Source organism: Passer domesticus, chromosome 3, assembly GCF_036417665.1.
Source record: "Passer domesticus isolate bPasDom1 chromosome 3, bPasDom1.hap1, whole genome shotgun sequence".
Taxonomy (NCBI): domain Eukaryota; kingdom Metazoa; phylum Chordata; class Aves; order Passeriformes; family Passeridae; genus Passer; species Passer domesticus.
In genome coordinates this window covers 105,110,858-105,133,967 of record NC_087476.1, presented here as the reverse complement: position 1 = coordinate 105,133,967, position 23,110 = coordinate 105,110,858, and the positions used below count along the sequence as shown (strand labels likewise).

At 37.2% G+C, this 23,110-nt stretch overlaps 1 protein-coding gene and 1 long non-coding RNA gene across 4 annotated transcripts in view; one reads left to right on the top strand and one right to left on the bottom strand.

Annotated features, from left to right (window-relative positions):
* PRKN (parkin RBR E3 ubiquitin protein ligase) overlaps nucleotides 1–23,110 on the top strand; it is a 675,810-nt gene that overhangs the window by 285,905 nt on the left and 366,795 nt on the right. For both annotated transcript variants that reach the window (XM_064414870.1, XM_064414871.1), the window contains one exon: nucleotides 15,679–15,762. In XM_064414870.1, coding sequence (XP_064270940.1) covers nucleotides 15,679–15,762 — 84 coding nt within the window. The remainder of the gene's footprint in view (nucleotides 1–15,678; nucleotides 15,763–23,110) is intronic.
* LOC135297381 (uncharacterized) lies at nucleotides 1,917–21,133 on the bottom strand. Of its 2 annotated transcripts, none has more exons than XR_010359390.1 (4): nucleotides 21,072–21,133; nucleotides 16,093–16,250; nucleotides 11,667–11,767; nucleotides 1,917–1,946 (listed from the first exon to the last, which is right to left on the bottom strand). It is a non-coding gene; the product is annotated as an uncharacterized LOC135297381 (long non-coding RNA). The 2 variants fall into 2 exon arrangements; XR_010359389.1 differs by lacking the exon at nucleotides 1,917–1,946 and adding an exon at nucleotides 9,728–10,096.

The window sequence follows — 23,110 nt, the reverse complement described above, 5'->3', positions numbered from 1 at the left end:
ACACAAATCATCTGACCTGTGCTAGACGTTTACTTGAAAATAAGGTGCTCCAACTCTGAAAGTATGTATTTTTCTCCATTCTAAAGAGAACATAGGCAATCTTGCTCACACATAAATGTCTATATTTAGTTAAATAAATGCCACTGAAGGTGTCTCTGGACCAGGCTTTCAAAGAACATGAGTCAGAATGTCAGTGGAGCTGTGATTTACTGGTTCATCACAATTTCCATAGTGGGTCTTTGCCATCACAGTTGTATAATCCCTCCAAAACTAAGTGGTGTAATGTTTAAAATATTTAGAGCCTGAACCTCTTGTCTCAATATAGACAATCAGTGCTAATGTAGGAAAAAAAATGCCTCATTCATTGGTGTCACTTAAAAAGGATAAACAGGTAGTAGAAATATGCTTAACATGCTTAGTAGCTTCGGTATTTTGGATAAATACCAATAAAAAAGTTGCTAGTTTGCATAAATTTTATTGCAGTCAAATAAAGACAGTCTCAGCTGGGTGAACCCTTCATGTCATTTACCTTGTTCAGAATTACAAAGCTTGCTTCAGGTAAAACAGAATATGTGGAATGCTGATGTATGTTCAGGATTTTCTTAGGATCTGTGTACTGTGAGTTATAATATAGAGATTATTAAAAATGGGAGCCAGTTTTATACCTTTATTATGGTAATTTATTATGTGCCACAAAGAAGATTATCAAGGCTTTCTGTCTTTTAGCATATGGTCTTAAAATTGCTAAACTGAGCTATGCTGGCTAGGATTTCTTCTCATTTTCATATTGAAACCAAATATGAGTTGGGGTTTTTTTGGTTTTAACCAAATAACCTGCCTCACTGACACGACATAATTTTCCTTTTGCTGAGTAAGCCTGCAGATCTAACTTCCTTGGGTTTGCTTAGGCACAATGTCCTTTTCTACTCAAAGGTGCTCTAATGAGCCTTTAAGAGTTTAATCTTCCTTGGCTGCTTTAACTGTTAAACAGAAAGTGCTTTCTTTGTGTGTTTTTTAAAATTCTGAGTAATTTTCATATAACTGCTTTTACCAATTTAGGTGAGAACAGCTGAGGATATAGTGTTGTCTGGACTTACTACCAGAAAAGAGTTTTTGTGTGCATCTTCCCAGCAATAATGCCGGCACCCCGCAGTATCTGATTAAAAACGCAGATGTGACTAACCAATGTGTCCATTGCCCATGTTCCCTGTTCTCCACCAACAAGGATGTGACCTAAGTGTAGCCACTAGCATTTACAGAGTCCAGAGCTTCTGTCCCCAGCTCTTGATTGCCTCAGCTGCTCCCTGCATTGGCCTGAGGATGACTTCTTCTGCCTGCTCTGCCCGTGGAGCCGGGAGCTGTAGCTTTAGCACTCACCAAGGGTTCACCAACCCAATGCCCAGTGCCCCCAGCTGGATGCCACCCTCCTGATTTGGGACTCAGCTGCATCTGCCTCAATGATTTGTCAGTGATAATGCTGATAATGCTGCTCACCTGCTATGGAGTGTCTCTGGGTCTGCATTCTGCCTCAGTATTGAAGGCAAACTGCTGAAAGAAGTACTGTGGGTGAGCTTTCTCAGTGCTGCGCAATGATGGAGTTTGATAGTGGACATGTACTGTGTCCAAAGGCTTTTTAGGATCCCTTTCTTATCCTAGAAAGAAAAGAGCAGTGCTTCTGGTAGGTGATTTCCCCCCCCCCCCCCCCCCTCTTACCTATTTCTCTGCAGTGTTTTGGACAGATAGAACTTCATAAGCCTCGAGTTACAAAATCCAGACACTTGAATGTTTCTGATGTTTTTTCTACTGGAATCTTTAGAAATAGCCTATTAGAACATATTTCCTTCTAATTCTGGAAGTTGCTTCGGGAAGCAATTCTTTTTATTACCCCTTCCTTCTTCTTGTGCACCTCCAAAGTCCTTCTCTGGGTAGGGAAAAAAAAATAGAACCTGAAATAAAACATAAACAGAACTAGTACCTTTGTTCAACAACAGCTATCTTTGAGTACCATCTAGGTTTGTGCTGCAGGTTTTTATTCAGCCTTTGCTTTGCACAGGAATGTCTCTTTATTAATCTACAGTATTTTAGGAAGATAATTACTTTTTTATTTTATTTATCCTAAAGGAGTGTTTGGGAATCGTGTCTTCAGTTCATTAAAATAAATGTGTCCTGATAAATAGAAACTAAATATGTCACTTCTTGAAATGCTCCCTTTCAGCTTACATCTGCTTTCTGTTGGCTAAAACTACTTAACACAAGATGTGCTGCAGGATTACCTGACTTGAGGGAGTTTAAATCCAACTTACATCACGGATGTATCTCTTCTTGATGTTTCTTTATTTATATTTCCATGTCTGTGTGTGTGTTTAAACAAAAATAGCAACACACAGGTATAGAGTACAAATATTCAGTAGCTGATTAGCTCAGTATTTAAAGAGAAAGTTCAACCAGTAAATATCTGTGATGTTCTCAGCAGGAACCAGAGGACTGGAATCGCTGATAGGAGTCAAGAGAAAAAGTGCAGTTAATAATTTGTAGATATTTACACCTTTGCTGGTTTCTTTCACGGTACAAAGGCATTAGTGAAAGTGACAGAAACGAGTTATGAGCCATTTACTTGGGCTATCTGGAGGGATTTAATCTCACTTGGGTCATGGAGTTGAATTCTCTGGGAATTGGTGTTACTGTGATAGGCTGTATCTGAAGGCCTGGAGTGCAGAGATAAGACTTTAAGTCCAGCTGGAATTAGAAGCAATAGAATTAACTGGATTGTAGTGCTGTAAACCTTTTGGTTCAGATCCTGAAATGCCTCTGGATGGTAGTTCAAATCTCTTCCAGATGGAGGTTTGGCTCTGGGACCTATATGCAAGGCAAACATTCGCAATGTCAAGGACTTTTTTTTTAGGAGCGTGCACAGTGAAATCAGCCTTATGTAGCTCAGCATCCTTGTTGTTGTTGTTCAGACCTACAGTTTCCTTAATACAGTGGGGAGGATGGTTTACTTGTTTCAAAAGGCTAATTTTCCACTTCACTGACATTCACATGCATGTTTGTGGTTATTTTTTTTAAAGGAAGGCTAGAAAACTGTTTGAAAGGTCATTGCTTTTATGACAAACGAGACAAGGCTGAATATAGATGACATATGCATATCAATATGAGATAATGGAAAACATAAAACATCTATAAATGAGCTATTAAGGGCTGGGGATTTGGTTGTGGTTTTTTACTTTTTGTTGTTGCTTCTGCTGTTTCCCGCCTTGAGAAGGCTTTCCAAGGAAATGCTTTAAAATAGTGGATGCATGGACACTTACCAACATGTGCATATTTTTTGTAATGCAGTGTATTTTCTGTGATCATACAGCACAATTAGACAAAAGTGACAAATCATGAGTTGATAAATTCTATTCTTACATTAAAGATGAGAAGTTAATTGCAAACCATAATTGTAAAAGAGGAGATTGTTTTTCTGAGCTTAAAAGGAAGTGGTTTCCCCTAGTGTAATAGGAAATACAATCTCTAAGTCTGCTGAAAAGAACTAAAATTAAAAATTAAAGTACCAGACAATACTGATTGAGGAATTTTTTTACAGATCTGAGTAGAGAACAAATCCTTCTTCCAATTCCATTGGAAAATATAATTTATTAACAAGAGCCAGTAGGACTACTTCAAAGTTTCATTTCTGTAATACCTTTTATTTCTAAATCAAAGCTCTTATTAATATTTTTTAGTTTAATGCTAAATTAGAAGTTATGCTACATTTAAAAGCCAAGATTGCTCAATTACTCCAAAGCAATATGAGGAAAATTAGTATATTATGGATTTAGAAAATGGTGGGCCAAGAGAGAAAGTCTCATTCCTGCAGCTACTCAGTAGGCAAAGGAGACCTCTGAATAGAAACCTCTTTTTCCAAATCGTAACTATTCCTGTTAGATACTGGACTACAGACACTTTATCCAATACAACTATTTGATTACTACAAAATTGCAGTCTTCTCTTTCCTGTTTGTAATAGCATTTACTTCTTTGCTTTTGCAATCCATTACCTCAAAGGAGTTATACCCAATGGGAATTTGTCCAGTGCAGCACATGGATATTGCACGGTGTAATTAAATGTTTGTGAATACATATCAGGCATAAATGTCCATGTGGTGGGAGCACCAATGCTCTAGAGAATAAAGCTTTTTTTAAAAAAAAAAAATTGCCTAAGGAAGTTTGAAGGAGTTTAGCAGCAAAGATCTCAGAAACTGGAGAGTATGAGTGTGTTATTTTGCTGAAAATTTGAAGCTGTGAATTGTTTTGGATTTTTTTTTTCTTTTTCAGATCTAAATGTTTGTCCAAATGCATAGTAACTTTGTAACATTTTTGGCGTTCGTCACTGTGGAAAACAGTAGAAATTTTGTGAGGGAAAACTTGTGATCCTCTATTGATAATTTGGAAATTGTTCAAATGGAACTGATGGAAGAATATTGGCATGAATTAAAAGGAGAGTATGTGTAAAATATCACTCTTAGTCATTATATTGGAGCCTTTCTATTTATTATGTACTATTTTCCTGATTTTTGACTCTTACTGGCATTCCTCATCCAGGAAGCTATGAAAAGAGACATTAGATCCTTTTTTAATTTCTTGCTCCCCTTATCCCTCCCTCCTCCCCAAAAGACTCAAACTTTGAGTAGCATCCTTTTTGGTAGCTTTTTTGTATAAATTCTAGGTATAGACAAGAAAAAGACCCCCTAACTCGAGGGATGAAGGTAAAGAAGTTATACAAAGATAATGAATTTCTTTATTTCCCTCTTATCCAAAACAAATTCAATGTATTTGACCCTTTTGGTTTTCATTAGAGTGGTTCACTCTGCAGTATCTAGTATCAATATTTGCAACAAGGAGATAATCTGCTAAGATTTCTTGTGTACAGACTGCACTCTATAAAGGTGATGGGCTTATATATCCTTTATCTTTGTGAAGAGAAGGCACTGCCTTAAATTATAATTATCTTGTTTACAGAGTTGCAATTTTGGGCTATTAGTTGCTCTGGAGATGTAGTGTCTGTTCAGACCAGAAAAAACTTGAAATAAAGATGAGCAGCTTGTGTCTCATATAGGGACTGAGTCTCAGAGAAATATGTGAGATCTGGAATAGTGGAACAGAGCTATAAAGAACAGTTGTGCTAGTGTGTGTGTGTATGTGTGTGTACTTGAGGAAGTTCTGCCTGGTTTAGTAATATATATTGTACTGCACATCTCTGTTCTGATTGAAGTGCCAGTTCTAGATCCTTTTCATGATTATAACTGAATTTGTAATAGCCAAGCCCGATGATGACAAATAAATAAAAAGTACTGATTAGGCCACTGCCATAGGCACTGAACTGTGAATTAATCATAGTATTAATTCCAGTTAATCAATTTTATCTGTTGTCACGGTTTACACTGAGCCATAAGCAAGGAAAACATCACAGTGGTAGTTAAAATGTTATTCTAAAACGCCAAATGTTTAAATAATATATCTGTTTTCTTTCCAATTGATAAAGGAGATACTGAATGAGATTGCGATAAAAGGGAACTCTGTCTTCTGAATAAAATGTATTAAATTCTATGGAAATGCAAATAAATTTGAAATGACTGTCATTCCAGTGTAGAAGTACCCTGATTTTATGTCTGAGGGCCTAATCTTTTCTGAAATGATTAGCAGACTTGGTTTTACAGGTGGTCTTAGCCTGAAATGGATTCAGTAATTTGAATGCGAGTCATAACCTTTGTAAATGAAATACAGATATCCTGTCTACAAAACTAAAATCTACTCAGGCTGTTCAGAATTCAGTGGAAATCTGAACTTCACTGTGAAATTACATGATGTCTTATGTAGCTTCTAGCTGACCTGTTCTGAATTATACATTTCAAAATATCCTGATAGCAGTCACCTTTTAAAGTAACTTGTTTCTATACTTTCTAATGCTTTTGAAGTGGATTCCAATGTACCATCTGTGTCTAGGGAATTAATAATTTTGTAGCAGAGTGTATCTGACTCCTTTGTGTGGAAGGAAATCAAAAGCTAAACCTAGAAAAGCCCAGCTGAGCCTGGAACAGGGTGGATGTGGGGTGGAGTTATCCCAGTGGTGTCCTGCTGTGTTGCCCTTTGAGCCTTGTGGGTGTCTCTTCAGAGCACTGGAGCACAGGGGGAGTCAATGCTTATGCCCCAAATTCCTCTTAGTTAAGAAAACCAGCTGCTAGAATTATATAAATTAATTCAGAGCAGGTATAAAGAAATTAGTAATTTCTCCAGTTTAATGTCCTTCAAAGGCTTATCAGGCAAGACATCTGCAGAGATCACCTTGTATGCACAAACTAGACAAAGTTCTTACAAAATTCAGGTGTTGGGACACTCTTTACTGTTATGCAGGGGCCTCAAGAGCTTCTGTTAGAAAATGGGAGAGTTCATTTCAAATGTCCTTTAGCCTGAGTTCATGCACCATTTTGCTGATTTTTGTGAAAACCATAAAGATGGGCTCAATTTATTTTCTGGTTGTGCCAATATGTAGAAAATAAGTCAGAAATAATTCAAAATAATTCAAGATTCATGCATGGAGAGAGAGATAAGATGGAGAAATGACTGAGCTCTTTTAAAGCACTGCTTTAGGAGAAGAATAAATTCTGAAATTTGATACTAGATTATAGGAATATATTTGTGTTAATAATACAGGTTATGCCACAAAAATGGTGTGAGGGCTGGAGCACCTCTTTTGGAAATACAGGCTGAGATAGTTGAGGTTTTTCAGCCTGAAGATGAGAGGGCTGCAGGGAGACAGGGTTGTGGCCTTTCAATGCCTAAAGAGGGCTTACAAGTACGTCATGGACAGACTTTCTAGTAGGGCCTGTTGTGACAGGGCAAGGGTAATGGTTTTATCTGGAAGAAAGGGTACATTTAGGTTGGAAATAAGGAATGTGTTTCCCCCAGTGTGGGTGGTGAGACGCTGGAACAGGCTGCCAGAGAGGTGGTGGATGCCCATCCCTGGAAACATCCAAGGTCAGATTGGATGGGGCTCTGAGCAACCTGATCTGGTTGAAGCTGTCACTGTTTATTGCAGGAAGGTTGGAGTAAATGGGCTTAAAATGATGAGCCCTGCAACCTGAACAATGCCATGATGCAGGGAGGGGTTTGCATCAATTCCTTCCGGTGTATGCAGTACCTTGATGGCAAAGGCAGGGTCCTGAGCAGCCTGGTACAATCTTAATTCTTTAACTCTAGTTATGTTCTCATGTAAAATGCTTAAAGAATAATCTTTTCTTTTATGTGTGGTAGCAGGATTGTGTTCTAGGGGAAAAAAACAAACTCTAGAACCACCATGCATGCAACGTAATCTAAAGTGGTTGTCAAATGAATCTGAACAATGCACTTGATACAGGGTTGACTGTATTTCTTAATAGCTAAAATAAAAATATTTTTGTTTGTGAATACATTGATGCATATGTAAAGTTTACAGTAATTGTAGAATTCAGAAAAAAAATCAAAGACAATATTTTTGTTTAGTTCTCAATTTTAGAAAAAACAAGAGTATTTGATATCCTATAAACTTTCTTTTTGGAAGATTGAAATATTCTCACTGAAATGGATGTGCTTTTGTCTTTCAGGGTTTCTGATTATGTGTAAAATCAAAAATGGATGATATAGCAATCTATTTTCCTCAGATACAGTAGTGTGTAATCTTGATTTTACAGTTTTATGTAACCGCAGTAAGTGAAAAAATGTTTGAACACCTTATGAAGTGAGCTTCTTCCTAGTGGCCCTTGAGCTTTAGTGATTAGTTGAGAAATTTATTCTTAGTAAAAATGTGGAATGAATTCTGGGGTGGGGTTGGGGGGCTGTTTTGCTTGGCATTTTGGGCTTTTTTGGTTTTGTGGCTGGTTAGTTGGGGTTTTTTTAAGATGCGTGTAGTATCCTTGGGATGGGTTTGTATCTTACCACAGGAATGGGAGAAAGACCCTTTGGAGAAAGCAAAAAGAGCAGAAATAAGGAAGCAGTAGATGACAGCTCAGAGAAGGAAAGGGAATAGCAGGAACATAGAGCTAAAGGCAGTATCCAATCCATGTGGATTTACCATAGCCCAGGTTGTTGAATGGACAGTTGTCTCTGGACATGTTGTCTAAGGTTCCTTGCAGATGTGAAGTGATGGGCTGAGGGTTTCTCTAGGTATTGTCTACAGTGGAAATGCTCTAGCTTTGTCTCTCTGACAAAAAAATTTCTAGCTTTTACACCCCAGTCAAAAAATAGATTTAATATGTTATGATGTGACATGCAATTATTACATCTGCATTAAATGATTACTGTGGAATATTCATGAGCCTTGGATTTTTATTTTACATCTTTGGTTTATGGCCTTTGTTTAACTTCAACTCACATTAGTTTAATTGCAAGGTGTCTAGTTGGCTTTATTAGCAATATGTTAACTGCAGACCTTGACTTGTATATTGGCTTAGCTTAGATTTTTTATTTTTGTGTAGTACTTCATTTAGTCCATATATTTCCCATGCAGACGTAGCTAATGAATTGTCCAAATTGCAGGGCTGGCATAATCTTTTCTGCCTAAAATGTATGGAGTTGCTTAAATGTTTCTGTAGCTCAAAGCTTTTAGATTAAATGGTCTCATATTTGACATGTGATTATAGTTGTAACTGGTAAAAAAATACTTTCACACTGAAAATGTTTCTTCACCTACTCTGTTCTGAGATATTTGCCTTAAGAAATAGAAAGTTCTGTGTAATCCTGGTTTATTATGAGTTCCAGAATGAGCGTGGTTTCTTACTGAATTTAAAATATTTTTGCCTCATGTTAACGCTACCACCCATTTCTGGAGAGCCGAAAGGTATGAGGGTTTCCTGCCTCATCCTGAAAGTGCTTCACCTCTGAATGGGTGACACTCCTCTGCAGCTCCTCTGGTGCTGACTTATAGATAACTGATAATCTATCCTTATGCTGCTCACTTCTCTTTCAAAATTGGGCCAAATCTGTCAGTGCCCCAAGGGCTCTGCTCAGGCCCCAGCATCCCCCGATACCCTGATGGAGCACCCACTGGTGCTGGGCTGCTCTTCCTTGCCCAGAGAGTCCTGTGGGACACAATCAATCTGCTGCAGGCAGCTGCAGCAGGAAAAGCTGAGGTGCACAGTAAATTTAATCCAAGTTCTGTCCTCTTTTACAGTTTCTAACTGTGACTTGGGAGAGGAAAGCATGGGAACAGGAGGAGTGTTTTAGGTAGAGAAAGAAAACAGCCTTTGCACTTTCTGATCCCAGCCAAAAGTGCTCAAAATGTACTACTTTTTGTGTGTTGACAGTTATGTCTCAAATAACTGTAAGCACATCCCAGCTGGAGAAAAAACAGGGATGGGTCTTAGAAGTTTAGATTTCTCCTGTCCTTTAGCTCCCTGTCCTCTGTCTGTTCCCCTGTGGAAGAATCCCTGAAAAGTCACCACAGCAGAAACAGCAACTGAAGCCAGAGGGCTTTCGTCTGTTCATGGTTACACTGACCTCAGTGAGATCTGCTGGAGTTAACACTTGGAACTGTGGGTTTTAGTTTATTTTTTTAATGTTGTAGTTTCAATGGACATAGTAAATACATGGTATGTTTAGAGAATTACAGGTGTTTTCTCTGGTTCTTTATCTTCTTTCAGCCATGAAAAAGTTTTTAATGCCATCTAAATAGAAAGCATTTATAGATAAGAAATCATTAGTCTGACAGATAATTTGAATGAAGTTTGGTTGTTTGGCTTAGGAGACTATATCTACTCTTTATTACAGCTGTATTTCTCTCATTCACAACTCAAGTTTAGAGCAGCAGCAGGACCACATTGTTCCGTTTTTCAGCTGCAGTTGTATTTGTATTATCTTTTCTCTCTTTTTTTTTTGTCCCTTTTTGCTGGGAAGGACCAACCAAAGGCACACTTTGAATAATTTTCTTTTGCTTAAATAAGAAAGTGCTCACACTGGCAACACAACACATGCTATAAAATACCAATGAAGAGGTGAATCTGCAGAGCTTTGTCTTGGATGTCTTTTATGAGCCTTCATTATTTACTTGAGATCCAGTAGGATGACTCTTGTAAATCCTTGAACTGTAAGCAGTACAAACGAAAAGAAAGACCAGAATTATTGAAAGCATTTCGTTAATGTGTTCATTTCAGGTTTTTTTAACAAAATGTTAAGAAAGAAAAAAGCAATGATCAATAAAACAACCTGATTATTTTTACTATATTTTTACTATACTTACCTACATTTTCAGTTACAGATATGATCCTCTCATGTTTCATTTGAAATAACTGTCATGCAGGAAATGTTCATAATTACATGTCAGTGAGAAGTTCAGGTAATTGTCTGCTACTTAATTTTGAAAGAGTTATAATTATTGACATAGAACTGTCAATTTAATAATTAGGCTGGTCACTCTTAAAGGAAAATTTCATCTCTAAGATCCTACTACAAATCAAACCAGTAGGTTCAACCCCTGCAAAGACTTAAAGCATGTGATTGACTTTTCTTCAATACTGTTTCTCATATAAACAAAGCTATCCATGTGCTTTATTGATTTGGTCTAATAACCAAAGTCAATAATAATAAGAACATTCCTTCTGATGGATTCTTTAATATGCTGTTTAGACTGAGCAGTGAACTCAGTCATCCCAGTCCTATATCACAAGCCTCTTTAAAACCATCCCCAAGACTCATTTAGTAGCATTTTTCTCTACTTTTCTCCCTGCTGTATGGGAGATTCCTTGTCAAAGTCAGTCCACAGTAATTTGGTTAGCGTTACCTGCAATAATATGTCCCCATGTGTAGTCAGTTTGTATCAAGCTCATCAGAAATATTTAAAAAAATACATAGCTCTGGAACAAAAATTAATCTCTCCCTGCTGGTAATGGTCTTTGTAAATCTGCATAAATTGTAGACAAATTTTAATTACCTCTGCCTTTGTGTTAAGCAGATGATTTTGGTCCTAAAAGTTGCCAATCTGACAGTATTTCTATTCAGTAGGTTATCTACCATAACAAATTTTCAAGCGTTTTAAGTAGAACTTCTGTAAAAGGCCAGCAAGAGCTTCCTGGCCTGTTCAATAATAACTTCTTTATAAACTATTTTTATTTTCTGTTTCTCATGAGGAATGCTGATAGGCTTGGCTTTGGGAATTTGGAGAAATACCTTTTGTGCTAGATTGGTGCTGTGGTTCATAGTTTTCTTAGGGAGAAAAATTATATCTGTATAATGTTTAAGCATTTAGTGGAAATTGTAAAATAAGTTGGGCTGAAAGGGACCTTAAAGATCATTTGGCCCTCTGCCATGGGCTAGGACACCTGGCACTAAACCAGTGCCCCTCAGTGACCCTTCCAACCTGGTCTTGAACATTTCCAGGGATGGGACATGCACAGTCTCTATAGGCAACCTGTTCCAGTGCCTCACTACCCTCCTAGTAAGGAATCCTTTTCTCATCTAAACTCTCGTTTAGCTTGAAGCCATTCCCCCTTGTCCTGTCACTGCATGCTCTGGTAAAAAGTCCCCATCCATCTTTCCTGTAAGTTCCCTTAAGGTGGTGAAAGGTTGTATTTAGATCATCCATAAGTCTTCACTTCTCCAGGCTGAAAAAACCTCTAATTCTTTAAGACTTTTCTCATAGGAGAGATGCATGCTTACCTTTAGGATATATCTTGGTTCCTGCTGTGTCTGGGAGGCAGAGTTGTCCACCTGTACTGGCACTAGAAGCAGTGAATTGTGGTAGCTTGGTGTGGATACTGCTGTTAGAGTGCCAAAAAGGAAATACATTTTATTTAGTAAGCCTTTTATTTTGGGAGGTTTTTTTCTGTCTTACTGCCTCAAGATCCTGAAATCATGCTGAGGGTTTCCTATACAATGTCTAGCTCTTCAAATATTCTCACACAGACAAGTTAGTAGCCATAACTTTGCAGAGAAGCCTGAATGTTTGTATGATTTGCATCAGATTTAACACTTCTCCTGTGTCCTGAACACTGATTTTTAAATTCTCTCAAGACCTGAAATTATTTCTTACATGTCTTTAAAAATCCTTCTGCATTAATAGTTTTTCCTTGGTTGGGTCATTTGCTTAACATTTTAATGATTTATGTTTCTTATGTAGATTGTAGCAGGTACAAAGATGTGTTTTAATGATATTCTGCTGCATATTGTTCACTAGAGGAGAATATAAAGCAGGGAAAATACAAAGTATTGAACACATGGATAGTTTCCATCCTTTTAAGTGATTCAGAGTCTTTGATGAATCACTGGTTTCTATCACTGACCTCTGCTTCTAACCTTTCTCTGACTTCACAGGTCAGCAGTTCTGTCAGCAAGCACGTTCTGAATAAATTGTCATCCAAGATCTCTAGATAGTATTTCTGATTTGGGGGATTTTTAATATTTTTTTAAAATTTTTTTGAGATGTTTCTGATGAAAATTTAGGTTTGGTTCTCCAATACAAAACTGGATCTTGGCTATAGGATAAAGAGACACTGAGAGTAGAATGTACTGTACTGCACTCTGTACTGGCCATCACTACAATATACTAGTGAAATGTACACAGACTTCCAGTATTTCCCTCATACACTGAAAAAAACATCTGTGTCCTCCCTGTTCTTCATATGCTGCACAGGAGTTTCACTTCAAGCTTAATATGCCATTCACCAACCTTTTTCCTGTCTTCCTCCTCAAAAGCGAAAGGAACAACTGTCATATGCTCAAGGCACAGAAATTTCCATACCTACTTATTTGGGAAATACTCAAGTACATTTGAGATAACTTTTTCTATTCAGTTGTGTTCTTTCTATTTCTTTATTCTGTAATTTTCCCACTTACACACCGGAAAAGCCTTCTCTGATGTGTTTATTTTAATGCACAGCTTTCTCTGTGAGCCATTTGGCTGGTACAAGAGGGGCAGTTGCTTTAATCTCGCAATCAGAAGGCTTTGTTCTTCTCACAGTATGTTCTTGATTAATGCCAACTAATAATTACAAACACTAGAGCCTGCAGTGTTATAACACCACAAGTGATTGGCTGGCCTGCAGGTTGACAGGCTTTTCTTAGACTCAAGAAAGAACGATACAAAAATTGCATTTCAAAGTGTTTATCTTGCCAGAATTCCTAATTGTGTTTTGACGCAATTATAGCAATGACATTTAGTAGTACTGTCGCTACAGAAACATTAACATTTTGAATGCACAGTGTTTTTCAAGGACAAATGTCTTTTCTTCTATTTTTGTTTTGAAGGTGGAAAACGAAAATTTTCAAGCACACTAAGTCTTTTGAAAGTGTGTTAGATTAGCATTAATAATAAAATATGGCCATAAAGAATGCCAAGAACAGATGTGGAAAAGGAGATTTTTCCTCTTACTAATTTGGAAAATGAGGTGTGGAATAGGGGCTCTCTTGTTGATTGGGGTTTATTGTTTTATTGCCTTTTTTCTCTCCACTCATCAATGCTAAACTGGCTGAAACCCATTATATTCTGTCAGTCTGTAATTCCTGCTGAATCAATGCCATCTTGTGCCTTAAGAACTTGATTTAACTTTTGCTAGAACAGAAAAAAAAAAAAAAAAAAAGAAACCACTGTTGACTTAAAGCTGGGTCTGGTTAACATTACCAAAAGAGTTAAATGCATCTGACTTTTTATGGGTTTTATGTCCATCATAACAGTTAAAGAAGTGATGAATATTGTGGGGCTTTTTATGAAGGGAAAAATAGGAAGTTTTTAGCTACAGTGTGAGTGAACAGTTGATAGTTGCTGATAACATGGACCTGTGCTCCTAGTTCCTTGTGTATATGCTCTAACATGCTTTAAGTAAATGATGACATTTTTATTTCAAATAGTGGGGTGCTTTGTGTGCAAAGTAGTCTCATGTGCTTGAGAAATGTCATGAGGAAATGTTTGCAGAGAGAGAGCGCTGCAAGTTCCTATCAAGCCACATAGTACATTAGCTTTCACTTGGAAATAAGAACTTAAAGGTGACTGCAGAATTCCTATTATTGTTGTGAGTGTTAATTAATAAAATATCTTATACTAAGCATATTTGGACCTGATATAGTACTACTTGTAGTGGTTAATTCTGATGGTAGTGAAAATTTCATCAATTCTCTCCTATCTCCATGCCCTCTTAGATCCCATGTTTTATAAAGCACACCTGCTTCTTATTTCTCTCTTTTGGGTTTTTTTTTGTTTTTTTCTTCCTATGAAGGAAGAAATAAAAATGTTAATCAAACATAACTTGTTAATGTTGTTGTCTTTATCAAGTCAGTGAGTTAAATGTTACCCTTATGAATTAAAATTCCAGGCCTCAAAAGGGGAAAAAAATATGACTCCCTATAAGAACTGTGTGACCAGATAAAGATAGCGAGCCTACCATTCTGGGAAAGCAACTCAACTTTACTCAGCTTTCCGGATAGGCTAGATCAACATTTTATCACTAAGTTCACACTACTAAGAGAATTCTAAACTCATTTCAACTGTGCCCACACAACGCTGAAGAAGTGCCTGATACAGAATTGAAAGGAGATGGATCTAGATGTGACTCTGGATTACTTTATAATCCAACTGTGTTTGAAATAGGCACTGAATTCACTAATGTGGTTAATGTCTTGACTGCCATAATTTCTCTTCTGGATTAAGATTTTCTGCTATTTCCTGGGCAGTGATTCTATCCCAAACACTGAGTAATCCAAGTACCAAATGCTTTCATTTTTGATGCCTTAGTTGGTTATTTCTACTATTTATGTGGATACCTGTAAGCTTCATATCTATTGCTCAGATTAATTTTGTTGTCTGTAAATTAAATATTAATCGGTATGAAATTAATATAAAAAGAGAAAGCATACAAGTGTCAATTTTTTATGATGCAAAATATTTTTATAAATGCTCCTATATATGCTACATATATAAACTTTCTTCTTTGATAGATCATCCTGTTAATTGCATTATTTTGCAGTTGTGAACTATTGCTGATTTGCAATCCTTATTTTTTTTTCTGCTTTGTAATACACTTGTAAATGAACTGTGTATATTCAAAAAGTCACTGTAATGTTTGATAAGGATTTTCTGTCAGTTTTTTTCTGGGTTTTATATTGTTTTGTTTGGAGGGGTTGGGGATTTTTAAGTTTCTTTAATAATGACTGATAAATATTGAAGTTAATGTAAATATCCAGAAATCTGATAACAATTCTCACTTAACATTTTCATTATGTTGTATTACAGTTAAGTAAAGGCTTTATCTAGAGCCAAGAAATCTATTTACAGTTTTTTCTAATTGTGTGTTCTACTTCCAACTGTTATCTTTTTTCTCTTTTCCCCTTAGTCAGCTGCAGGCCCATGTGTAAACAGTGTTCAACCAGACCCTGAGCCTTTGTAGCTTTTTAATTATTATTAACTCAGCCTCTGTCTTTAGCTGAGAAAATGTAACCTACTATCGATGCCTGTTCACAGCACTGACCTTAAGGCGAAGGGACCACATGTCCTGTTTGACTGGGCTTTACTGGTGCATATTGTTATATAACCTGAATATTTCTCAGTGTAACCATGATAAAACTGTCCAGCTAAAATCTGAGAGACACAAGAGTAGGAAAAGCAGCAACAAAACCAAACTTTATATGTTTATTTATGAAGCAAATTATAATCTTTGTATGCTTTGGTTTTATTTTGAAGGGCCCATCTTGCTGGGATGATGTGCTAATTCCCAACAGAATAGGAGGTGTTTGCCAGTCCCAAGGGTGCGATGGAAATGTAGCGGTAAGATTTTGTCATGTTTCTCCAAGTACTGTGGCGCTCATAATTCTTTGTAACAATTCTAACCACGTTAAAATTTCAGTAATGAATGTGAAGAGACAGGTATGGTACATTTCAAAAGAGCTGTTCAGCTTTAGGTAATAAAACTCTGATGCCTTGTAAAAGGGAGGAACTTTGGCCAGATGCTATTTGGAATACAGGAGGAAACAATTTCATTTCATCTTTTGCACTGAAGTATAACTCATAGATTTTCAAGTATGCAGAGGTTCAATATGGGATATAGTACTTAAATGTTTCTGTCAGTGCTTATTTTGTAATTACGTATATCTTTACCTTGAAAGCTTTAAATTTCCATGTCATATTGCAGACCAGAACTTGCATTTTGGACTTTGTCCTCAGCAATAGGTCCTTCATGATGATCACTTCAGTTTTTCTCCCACATCTTGTTGTTGTTGCTTCCTTTGTTGTTTGAAGTGACATCAATTAAAAGACTAAGAAGGAGCATAGTTTTCTCATATTCTTAATGATGTTTCAAAATATTGTTTATGTGTACTTCTATCTTCACATGTATTAGATATTCATAGCATCTAATACCAAAGTCTTAGAGGTAATTCCTCTCAGCAAAAAGCTTGAGTGTTTTTTCAGGTAAACTCGAATTTCCTACATATGAAAAGATTCTATTCATCAATGATTTGCAGATTGGAGCTACACAAAATGCTTTTTCCAGAGCTGCTTACCTGCTGTGGTGTAATGTTCTCTTTGTCTTCCCTAGCAAGACAGTTTTGAAGTGGTCTGTCCATTCAATTACATAGGTGTCTCCTGCTTGGCCACAGATGGTGACAGAAAATATTTTTCTCTATCTTTAGATATCAAATTATTGTTTTATTAGCATGGGATTTATGGCTGAGTCCTTGTGCAGCCAACAGAAACTGAGGTCTGGCAGCCTTTGTTCTTCTGCTTCTTGGTCTGCATCTTGTATCAGTGACTGAGCCACCCAGGAATCACAGAGTGTACTGGGCTGGAAGGGACTCACCAAGACCATGATCTTGAAAGTGGCAGGTGTTAGACATTAAAATGCTATTCTCTGGGCTGTACAATTCCCAGTTTTGTCACCTATTGGCAGAATACACCTGACTGACTTGCAGCTGCAACTTACAGCTTTTGTTATCCAGTGTATTTGTGAAAAAGGTACTGAAATAATGACACTTTTGGCAACCCTACCTTCTGAACGACAACCCATTCCCTCACTGAATCAGTTCTTATTTTTTAAAAACAGAAAATGAAACAAAATGCTATCTTTGTGGAGACACAAGAAAAAAAACCCCACTGACCATAAAACAAAAATCTGATGCTGTGGCAAACGCCCAATACCCAGTCAACTAAGACCCAGTTGCTGTCAATTCCTCTAGCAAGTTGCATAGTGAGCAGAGCCAAGGATCAGTGTTATCTTTCAGTAGGGCATCGCTGAACAAATTTCAGAAGACACCCTCTATTAGATAGACATGTTGCTAATGCAGCTTGAGACAACCTGGACTACAGGCATGAGGCTGTTACTGCAGAAATGTGCTGTTCCTTTATTTCCAAATTGACACATTTTCCCTTTGTCAGCTACAAATCACTCTATCCAATAGTGTTAGAATGGAGCCAGACTGAGGTTCAAGAGCACTCCTAATTTTTGATTTTTCAACCAGAATTTCCAGCAATATCAGTATAGTCAAGAAAAACTAAGCACTTCAGTTCATTTAACTTTGTTTTTTACCTAACTGTACAGTAGGTCGGTAACCCTGCATCAGATATTTGAATTGATGGCTTGTTGAGATCCTCTAGTTGCTGAAAGACATCTTTCTTGTGTTTTGGAATGGTTTGGGGTTTTTTGGCCTCAATCACTGTGAAAACGCATCTTTACTTTCTGGGAAATCTTCCACTTCAAAGGCTTAAATCACTAAGTTTTTTGTGTCTTGCTCTAAGTGGGAAATAATAGAGATCCTACAGATGTGTTTCCAAGGATTAGCCATTCTTTTCTGCTGTGGTAAAACAGTCTAACTTTTTGGAACAGAATAAAAATAACCTTAACTAAATCATGGGTTAAAACCTCTAGGCTTTTCTTGCCTGTTACAATCTTTGGAAGATTAAATCACATTTTATGATTAACTATTCATTTTTGCATTGTTATGACAAAGTTTGTGGACTTTCGTCTCTTAAATAACTCTACAGTGTATGTGCTTCTTTATCATGATGTGCAATGAAGAAGCTTTAAGGCTGTTGGTTGTAAGTTATCAACAAACTGCAAATACTGCTGTTGAAGGGAAAAAAAAATTTGTCCATTATTTCTCCCTGAAGACATGTTTTCAGTTAAAAAATGACTTTTTGTCAATTTTCAATTTTTGTAAGCATCAATTTGCAACATAAAAAACCACAAGGTAATGTGTTTTCCCCCAAATTACTAGTTTGTATGTGTTTTGGTATGAAATTAGTCTCTTGACAGAATGACAGACTTCAATTTTTTTGGTTGTAAAAATGTAAATAAAATAATTGACTATATGAAAAAAGAATGAAAATATAATTTAATTCCAGTTAAATAAATTTTTTAATGATTTGTAGAAGATATAATGATTATCTGAATGTTAAGTGCACTGTGATTCGATCTGTGGTCCCAAGCAGAGGTCACTGTGGGGTTTTTTCACATTAATTACAATCTATCAGAATCACTCTGAACTTCTACAGCTTCAAAAAGATGAAGCTGCTGCGAACACTTATGTTGCTGCAATTGTAAAAAAGTCACTTTTATAACAAACTTTTGTTATATTAATTTGAAAATGGAAGAGTCAACTTTAGACGTTTAAATGCAGATTTCAATCAATTTTTCAAACAGTTTCACAAAGTAGGACCATTCATTAAATGAAAAAGAACCTTGTACTTTTGGTATCTGTCTCAAAACACTTTCAGCCAGAAACACTGTGCAGGTGTGCTTGGAAACAGGTGTGATTCTACAAACTTCCAGATGCTCTTCTTATATGAGCGTTTTGGTTACTACTTAGAACCACAAAATCATTTAGGTTGGAAAAAGCTTTTAAGATAATCAAGTCCAACTGTTAACCTCGCACTGCCAGGCCTACCACTAAAACAGGTCCCAAGGGTATTTCTGATATAATTTTGTGGATTCATGCTCATATTTACAAGTGACTAGAATGCATGTAAATACTAAACTCTTTATGTAGCCTTTCCTTATTCAAATGAAATATTACTAAAGGAGCATTCGTGTTAGACTTTTACAGTTCTCTGGAATACATACAGAATATTTTCTGGTTTTCACCCATTTAAATGAATTTTTGATTAAGGACTTTTTTTCTTCTGTATGTAAAAATGCTATTAGATTTGCTTTCTAATGTAAGCTCATACTTTTTAAGCGTCATCCAGAGCCACAGAAATGATGTGTCTTTTCATGGTGAGACAGAGCTGCAATACCACCATAAACCACTGAAGTGGTGACTTCTTAGGAATCAGATCAGTGTCAGTTCCTCATCCCAGTGAATATGCATCAGTTCCTGAAAGATATTTCCAGGACCTCAGGGCAAAATGTAGCACAAACATTTTTGAACTTTAGATAGCAGTGGGAAAAGTATTAACCTTCTGTATGTGTTCTGGGGATTCTCATTTGATGTGCAAAAAGAGTTGCTGTAGACTTGAAAAATCTCAGAATTAATGAAAGAGTTAAAGAGGATTATATATCAGATATGGCTTAAGCTACTGGGAATAAGGAAAAATGAAATGTACTTCTCTTCCAGTTTGATATGTCTTACTACTATTACCTTGAATCCTTTGTTTCTGATTGACTGCATCTACTGTCAACACAACTGAATACCAGTTTTATCTCTGCTCCAATTATTAAAACATGCTAGAATTCAAAAAAACATTTCTAAAAGAAGGACCAGGACTTCTGTGAACTTTTGGAAGCATCTCTAAGTACTGGATTTTCTTCAATATCAGTACACTCTTCTTATCAAGTTCTGTAGCAATCTCCCTTGTCCAAAGCAAAGATTTCTAGTCCAAGTTTGGTCACTTCTTTTTTTTTTTTTTTTTTTTTTTTTTTTTTTTTTTTTTAGTGTTTAGTATTGGCCATTATATGTGATTTTAAATAGTCCAATTCCACTGTACAGTAGTAGTCTCACTATTGTAGGGTATGTTTGAGAGCAAAGAGTTTGCCATAGGAAGCATGTTTGGTTTTTTAAATTATCTAGATTTTCTTATTATTCTCATTCTTCTTGTGTGCTTTTGAATCTTGCAGTTTTGTTTTTCTACTATATTGAAATTTTTGAGCATTTCTCATCTCTTTCCTTCCCCGCTTGTTTATTGTCATTAGATTTGGCACTGAGGACAGCAATATTATGTGTTCCTTTCATAGTCTGTTCCACAGGGAACCTGTGCTCATCTGAAATAATTTGGACTAATAAATCAAGGGAACAGTGTTCAGCTTGTATGCTTTAAATACACAGCTTACCAAATGATTTTTTTTTCTTTCAAGTGTCTAAAGCTATTCTTTTCAAACATCAGTGTTCAGATGAAATACGTTTCATTCTTCATCTCATTTCGCTTTGATTAGCTCAGACCTCCATTTCAGTTGAGAACAGAAATAAATCCTGTAGCAGTTAAAGTATCAAAACCAAAGTAGTACATTTAATGATATTATCAAAATATGAATATAGTAAAGGACTGTCATATCATTACAGGAAATATCTGATACATTGCTATATTACTTATTCATTGTTCTTTGTATACAATGATTATTATTAAAGGTACTATGTCTGTCCATCCCTAGAGACATAATAATTTCAATGTCATAATATTACTATGAGTAATTTTTAAAATTCTGGAATGTTTCTTGATACCAAGAAGCCTCTTGACTTTGCATTTTAATTTATTTCAGTGCCATCCACATTAGTTTGCCTTATGCTGAAGAGAATGGTCCAGTTAATATATGCTACTAAAAAAAAATCACACTAAGTATGATGGAGTAGGAGTACTAATTAAAATACCAGATCATCTTACTTCAGAAATATTAAATTGACACAAGGATTATTATCACAGAATCATTTAAGTTGGAAAAGACTTCCAAGATCATTCATTCTAACCCTTGACCAATCACTGCCTTGTTGACAAAGCCTTAGCACTAAGTGCCACAACAATCTGTTCCAACACTTAACAACCCCTTCTGTGAAGAGATTCATCCCCATGTCTGACTTGAGCTGCCTCTGGCAGAGCCTGGAGCGATGTTCCTTTGTCCTGTCACCAGTTGTCTGGGAGAAGACCCTCACCTGGCTTCAACATCCTTTCAGGGAATTGTAGAGAGAATGTTTAGCCTGAAAAAAAGGCTCGGGGCAACAGCAATCTCAGTTCCCTCAGCCATTGTGACAGCTTCTTTATCCAGTCTTCATAGAATTCTAGTATGGCTTCGGTTGGAAGGCACTGTTCATCTCATTCCAAGCTCCTCACTCTGGGCACGGACACCTTCCACCAGACCACCTTACTCAAAGCCCCATCCAAGCTAGCCTTGAACACCTTCAGGGTATGGGGTATCCACATCTCTGGGCAACCTGTGCCAGTTCCTCACCACTCTCACAGTGAAGAATTTTTTCCTTGTTTCTAATCTAAACCTACTGTCTCTCAGTCTAAGTGTTCTGTCACTTTCTTCCCTTGTGAAAAGTCCCTTTTTAGCCTTCTTGTAGCCCCCTTCAGGAGCTGGAAGGGTGCTCTAATGTCACCCCAGTGCCTTCTCTTCTCCAGATTGAACAATCCCCTATTTCTTAGCCTGTCTTCATAGGAGAGGCTCTCCAGGTGCTGATCATCTTACTGACTCTGTGCTGGATCTGCTCCAACAGGCCCATGTCCTTCTTGTTCTGGGGTCCCCAGAACTGGATGCAGTGCTCTGAGTGGAGTGTCATGAAGGCAGTGTAGAGGGGGAGAATCTTCTTTGGCCTACTGGCCATCCTGCTTTGGATGCAGCCCAGGACAGAGGTGGCTTTCTGGGCTGTGAGCACATACTGCTGGGTTATCTTTTCATGTGACAAGTTATTCTCACCAGGGCTGTTCTCAATCCATTCTTCTCCCATCCTCTGCTTCTGCTTGGGATTGCAATGTGTAGGATCTTGCACCTGGCCTTGTTGAACTTAGGGCGTCCATGCACACCTCATTTTCTCAAGCCTGCCCTGTCCCCTCTGGATGGCATCCCTTTCCTCCAGCCTCTCAACAGTGTCACACAATTTGGTGTCACAAGCAAACTTGCTGAAGGTGTGCTCAATCCCACTGTCCATGTTGCCAGTAAAGATGTTAAATAGTGCCAGTCCCAGTGCCAATCTGTGAGGAAAGCCACTCATCACTGGTCTCCACTTGGGCATTGAGACATCAAACCTAACTCTTTGAGTGCAACCATCCAGCTGATTCCTTATCCTCTGAGTGGTCCATCTGTCAAATCCATGCCTCTCTAGTTAAGAGACAGGAATGTTGTGTGTGACAGCCTCAAATGTTCTGCACAGGTCCATTTGACTGACATCAGTTACTCCTCCCTCACCCTCCACCACTGTGGTCTCTTCACAGAAGGCCATCACATTTGTCAGGCACAATTTTCCCTTAGTGAAGGCATGTTGACTGTCATCAATCACCTAATTTTCCATGTGCCTTAGTATAGTTTCAAGGAAGATCCACCCCCTAACCCTGCTGGGGGCACAGGTGTGACTGACTGGCCTGCAGTTCTTTTTTCTGTTTTTAAAAATGGGGGTAGTATTTACCCTTTTCCAGTTAGTGAGAGCTTCACTGGACTACCATGACTTCTCAAGTAAGACAAATAATGTCTTAGAATCTTCATTAACCTGAGGATCCATGGATGCATCTCATCAGGTCCCATGGACTTGTGCAACTTCAAGTTCCTTAGATGGTCTCAAATCTGGTATCTCTCAGTAGGTAGTTCTTCATTCTCCCAATCCTTACCTTTGCCTTCTGTGATTTGGGTGGGTTGGCTGGAGCATTACCAAGACAAAAATAGTCCTTGAGTCCTCATAGTTTTTCATATATGAGAAATACTCTCTTAGGAAAAGATTTATTCAAATACCATACAATAAAAATTTGAGAATCTTTCATATTTACCAGATTCTCTGACCACTGCTTTTACTATTTAAAAACGGTTTATTATTTTATGCCCAGTACTATGGCAGGTAAAAGGATTAAAGCATAAATGCAAGTAAAGAAACAGGCAGACCAGAGCCATTGTTCTAGATGTTCTTGTATATTTTGTGATACAAGGAGGGCAAGCAAACTATTTCAGATATTATTTATATATTTTTAAAGCTTTTTCCCTTCA